Here is a 5,856-nt window from a genome sequence, read left to right as displayed (position 1 = left end):
CAAGTTTGCAGATGATACAAAACTGGGAGGAGTGGCTGATACACCAGAGGGCTGTGCTGCCATTCAGAGAGACCTGGACAGGCTGGAGAGGTGGGCAGAGAAGAACCTCATGAAGTTCAACAAAGGCAAGTGCAGGGACCTGCACCTGGGGAGGAATAACCCCATGCACCAGTACAGGCTGGRGGTTGACCTGCTGGAAAGCAGTTCTGTGGAGAAGGACCTGGGAGTGCTGGTGGACACCAAGTCAACCATGAGGCAGCAATGTGCCCTTGTGGCCAAGGCCAATGGTATCCTGGGCTGCATCAGGAAGAGTGTTGCCAGCAGGTGGAGGGAGGTGATTCTCCCCCTCTCCTCAGCCCTGGTGAGGCCACATCTGGAGTACTGWGTCCAGTTCTGGGCTCCCCAGTACAAGAGAGACATGGAACTACTGGAGACAGTCCAGCGGAAGGCTATGAAGACGATAGAGGGGAGAGGTTCCAGTCCCCTAGAAGAAAGGCTGAGAGAGCTGGGCCTGTTTAGCCTGGAGGAGACAGAGGGGATCTGATCAGTGTATACAAATATCTAAAGGGAGGGTGTCAAAAGGATGGAGCCAGACTATTTTCAGTGGTGCCCAGAGATAGGACGCAAGGCAACAGGCACAAACTGAGACACACGAAGTTCCATCTGAATACGAGGAAAAACTTCACTGTGAGGGTGACAGAGCATTAGAACAGGCTGCCCAGAGAGTTTGTGGAGTCTCCTTCTCTGGAGATATTCAAAACCCACCTGGACACAATCCTGTGCAACATATTCTAGGTGATCCTGCTTGAGCAGGGGGGGTTGGACTAGATGATCTCCAGAGGTCCCTTCCAACCTCAACCATTCTGTGATTCTGTGAATCAACTGAAGCCTCTCTTGAACATTTTCAAATCCAAACATTTTTCAGTTTAATAACACCTTTTTGCTTAAGTACTGCACTTGAATTTAACATGCTTAAATTTTGCTATTTTCACAGGTGGTGGTAAAACAGACAAGATGATCCCAGATTAGATGCTTTTAGTATTACTGCCTGCATAACGAGTTTTAGTTTTCCATATGTATCCGTTACACATCCAAAAATACGTAGCTTTGCAGGATGTATTATCATGGTCTCTTACTACCTCTGTCCTCTCATAGGTGTGTCTCTGTATATATATATTTGTCCATTAATTTTCCATATCTTCTGTAAGACTTATGTTAGTGATTCCAGTCTCAATCTTTCTTCACAGTCCAAGATGTCAAATATTATATAACTATTTACAAAATTACTTTTGTGATTTTTAAGGTTGAACAACATTTTATAGGTCCTTGGTAATCCTGTGGAGTGTGTGCATATATATATATGCATGCATATAGATATATGTTGATGTTATATCTATGTTGATTATATCAACATATATAATATCAATATTATTACTACATATAGTTTACTGTCAAAGTTCAGTATTTCCTTAGACAAAAGGACTATATGCCTTAAATTATTTTACTAACCTATCTTAGAGCATTTTCTAAGATACTTTCCTCATAACCTTTTCTATTAGAACACTGATAGGCAAGACAAAGCATATCATTTTCTTCTACTTACTGCAAATAGTTACTTTTTAAAATTCTGTTAAAGAAAAAAAAAGAAAAAGCCACTTGTAACTATTGTCTTTTCTTTGTAAGCATTTCTTACACTACCTTTTGACTACCAACTGACTACAGGCTTAGTTATCTTAGTTATATATTTTTAAAATAGTCTCAGTGACTGTCATCCTCCTGCTAGCTTTTCCATCAAACCCACAGATTTTAATATAATGCTTTATGATTTAGTTGTATTTAATTCTGTCTATGCTTTAATTCTGMATATTTAAAAGCTGAATTCTGTTCAAAGTTTTATCATAGCAGACAAGAAAAAGTGTTATAATACTAATCAACCTCCCCCATGGGAGGGAGGCTTTACTTTTTCATCCCAGTTACTTGTGCCTAAGTTTTTTTTAGTATACAAGCAGGAAAGGGACAAAAGTAATCAGCAGTCCTTGCGGGTTACTGAATAGAAATGTATGTGAGCTGATCTGTAACTTAAAAAGCATTACTGATAACAACTTTTCACAAATTCTTGGAACTTAATGTTTTTGTACCTTCAATAATCATGCTTAAGCAGGTACAGCATGATGGTAATGCATCAGCTGGAGTAAGTGTTCTAACAACAAAAATGAATCCAGGTAACAGAACAAAAGAAAGAACATGGCATGCACGATATGCTCTTTACCTGTCTAAAAATGGGAAGCTACTTGCTGGACCAGCTGTAGCTTCTGGCTAGCTTTAACTACTAGTAAAAGTACTAACTCTTGCATCACAGTTGCAAGAGCCTAAAACAATTTATATTTGGTCAATCTCTATGGATACAGAAGTAAACAAAACATTGGTAGTCAGCACAAGAATGAAAAAGGTAGCAACATAAAAGGCTTTAGATAGCTTCCCCTTTAAGTAATTTTCACTTAGATTTTCACGTTAGATCAAGTTTCAGCCAGATGTTGCTTTGTTCTTACATTTTATTTCTGCTGAACCCAGATCATCTAAGACATATCAAATATAAAATGTTGAGAGCAAGCTGTAAAGCCAGATATAACCAGTATATTAATGGTAATAAAACTAATATATTGAAAGATTTCTCTTTTAAGAAGAGTAAGACTTTGAACCACGCAGCATCTTGGACTCCTCAAAAACAGAAATGTACTAGTATAGTTCTTGCTTTCCACAAAAGAAGCCACTGGATTTGAATCAAAGCTATGCCACTCACTCTCCAGCCAATCAACTTTACTTTTGATCAAAGAGGATATAATTTTAGCAGATACACACACACACACTACAAAAAAAGCTAATAGCTAGAAGGTGAAGCTAGACTCAAAATAAGGCAAATATCGAGTGATGACACTAGTCAAAATAAATTAACAAGTGTTTCAGTTGATTCACTACCGTTACCAACATTTCAATCAAAATTGAATGCTTTCTTGAAAAAGAGATATTCTAGTTCAAATAAAAGTTAATTCATGTAAGCACTATAGTCTACATTACACAGAAGATCAAAACAAGTATCTCCTTCCAGTGTTACCTTACAAAACTCGCTCCTTCCTTACTCATTAACACCACGCACTACCTTGGAGTCATCTATCAGCACCTGACTTGTTTCTTCACCCTGTGTCAAAGGCAGCACAGCCTTGCATTCTATAAGGAAGAAGCTAAAATGTTTATATAATGCAGGCTTCCAATCTCCAAATTTTCATGCCAGTCTCTTATGCTTAAGAACAACATCTATTACTGATACATTTATTAAAATAAACATAGAAAAGGCAACTCCACTCAGCATCTAAACTGGCTTTGTCTACAGCTTTAGCTAAGAGAAACTGCTGTGTAGCTACATCAAAGCAGCCTTGATCATCCCATGTGCAGACTTCAGTTTGCAAATGTATGATACAAGCATATGAACCCTGATATATTGCACTTCAAGTTTGGAGTTCTAAGAGTTGTGTTTTATTGGTAACGTCCACTTACTGGCAAGTCAGCTAGTACACTCTGACAAAAGACTGTAGGTAACCATGAAGATTGCCTTCACAGCTGAAGAAAGGCCACCAGCATCTTTGCTTTACAAAATTTTGTAAAACTGCAGATTTGACATGAAGATAAGGAACCTACACAGACTGATAATGAGCTTTCTTGATTATGAGCTTCTCTTTAGCAGCCACCCCTATTTTCAAGCCAACCTATATGGATTGACAGCTAGTTTTCTTGACCATGAGCTTCTCTTTAGCAGCCACCCCTATTTTCAAGGAGCCTGGGTTGAGATTGCTTCTGAAACTGCAGTTGCACACTCCTTCCTCACCCTCAGTCTTCCCCCTGAAAAACTATTGAATTTGGCAAGAGTTTCCCTCTTAAAACTGAAAGAGGAAAGGAATTCACGGCATGGGCTTTTAGAATTAATAGATAATCAGAATTAAAAAATATATGTATGGGGAAGGAAAAAAAGAGTGTTAGATACCCCACTCTTTTGTGTTTCTTTGCCAGTTCAGGTTCAGAGAGATTGCGCTGCTTCTATATGTATTTCATAAAGCTCAGTGTACTAGTTTAGCAGCTCTCTGTACTGTCCAGATCTGAATCACAGCACAAGTTCAACATCTAAATTAACAGTATAGCATTGGTCTTTAGCTATTCCACCACTCTGGAAGTTTTCATGTGTGTCAGCATTTAGCATATTATTTGAGCTGGGGAAGCATCTGAAATCAGCAGCTAAACTGATACCTACAGCTGTCACCCTCAAGTAAGTCCATACAAACAGTTCCGGAGCTTTGTGAGCTCAGACAGAAGTTCTCAGAACTAGCTCAGAATAGAAGTTCTCTTCACCTCCAATTTAGTCAAATTAACATCACAAGAGCAAAATGGGAATCCACATCAAAAGAGAGAAAGATTTAAGAAACTACTGGGCTTCAGTCAACCTGCTTTGTAGCCCATTCAAGAACAGTAGCGAGACACATCTAACACTTCAGTCAGAAGTCCAGGAAGAGGACCTAAAACTTTATATCTTGGTTGTGCATAAACCCCACAATCTATGGAAAAAGGGAACAGAAACAATCTTTCAGGCTAATGAAGAATTATGCATATATTCTATTTTTAAACAGGTCAAGAAGGAAAAGAAAAAATGACTAATGCTAACAACAAAATAGCACAGACACATACTGCCAAGAAATCCGTCTGGTAACTATGGCAGTACAGAAAAAGAGAGGTGATAGCTTTTCCGCTTCTAGTTTGATATGTAAGGTGTAACAGCAGCTGTCACTCAAAGAAACATATTTCATGCAGTAAGCGCACATGCGCTTATGGTGAAGTCTGTGTGGAATTTAACCACAGCTAGTTGTTGTGACATGACCACAACTGAAATCTTAACTGTTAATAAGGCACACTCTGGGACTCACAGATGTAAAATATTCTCATCTATTCACTGATGAGACTAACAGAAGCCAACAGATGTGCTTTGCTCACTGGCACTAGGAGAAATGGATGGTAAAAGAGGACTACCTGTTTTTAAGGTTTGCTAGGATAAGAAAAGAGGAACTCAACCCTCTCCCTCTTCAGAAATGTGAACTAGTCACATCTTGCTATGAAATCTTCTCACCCACCCATCCCAATTGTATTTTCTACCATATTCAGCTTTGTGTCTTCAACAGAAAAGCCTGCATCATACTGAAAACACTATGGAAAGCATGCAAGTTCATCAGAACAAACCACAGGATACCAAAGCAGGCAAGAGTCAGTGACAAAGAACTCCTTAGAACTATCAGGATCCTAGATTACACCTTGTGTCCAGTAAACTGGAACAACAAAAGATTAGTGACAACCTGCCTGCAAGTTAAGTGACATTAATGTATCACAGTATAGTACTATTCATCTTTATTATGTCTGTCATATACTCACAGTTTGTGGATTGATATCGTCTTCTCCCATCGGTTCATCCACAATTTGCTGTCCATTCTGTAGAAAACATCAGACATGCAATAAGTTACTAAAACCACTGAATCCAACTAAAGAAATAAATGTTTTGCAGATATGCTTTTACAGCATGCTTCTCTACAGGATCAAGAGCTCTTTTTTCTATATTCTAAAAATTAAAAAAAGAGAACATAGAAAACAGGTACATATTAAAAAAAGTGAACACAAAATGGGTACCTTGCTGACGCTACAATGCCACTCATTCTCACTCTGATTCTCATGCATTATCAAACTGGACCAAATCACAGCAAGAAATATACAACAGACTCAGGGGCTTTTGAAGCCCCACTACTACACAGCTAGACAGTGTTTTCC

The 5,856-nt window shown here is 38.6% G+C and overlaps 1 protein-coding gene across 3 annotated transcripts in view; it reads right to left on the bottom strand.

Moving 5' to 3' along the window:
* RPS6KA3 (ribosomal protein S6 kinase A3) overlaps positions 1–5,519 on the bottom strand; it is a 68,467-nt gene extending 62,948 nt beyond the window's left edge. For 2 of the 3 annotated variants that reach the window (XM_026062838.1, XM_026062839.1), the window contains exon 1: positions 5,467–5,515. In XM_026062838.1, the coding sequence (XP_025918623.1) occupies positions 5,467–5,496 (30 nt within the window). In that variant the 5' untranslated portion in view covers positions 5,497–5,515. Of the gene's footprint in view, positions 1–5,466 lie in introns of all 3 variants that reach the window. The other variant, XM_026062840.1, reaches the window with a different exon arrangement.
* Positions 5,520–5,856: the final 337 nt, after the last annotated feature.

Source organism: Apteryx rowi, unplaced genomic scaffold (genome assembly GCF_003343035.1).
Source record: "Apteryx rowi isolate R43461 unplaced genomic scaffold, aptRow1 scaffold_194, whole genome shotgun sequence".
NCBI lineage: Eukaryota > Metazoa > Chordata > Aves > Apterygiformes > Apterygidae > Apteryx > Apteryx rowi.
This window is presented reverse-complemented; position numbering and strand designations above follow the sequence as displayed.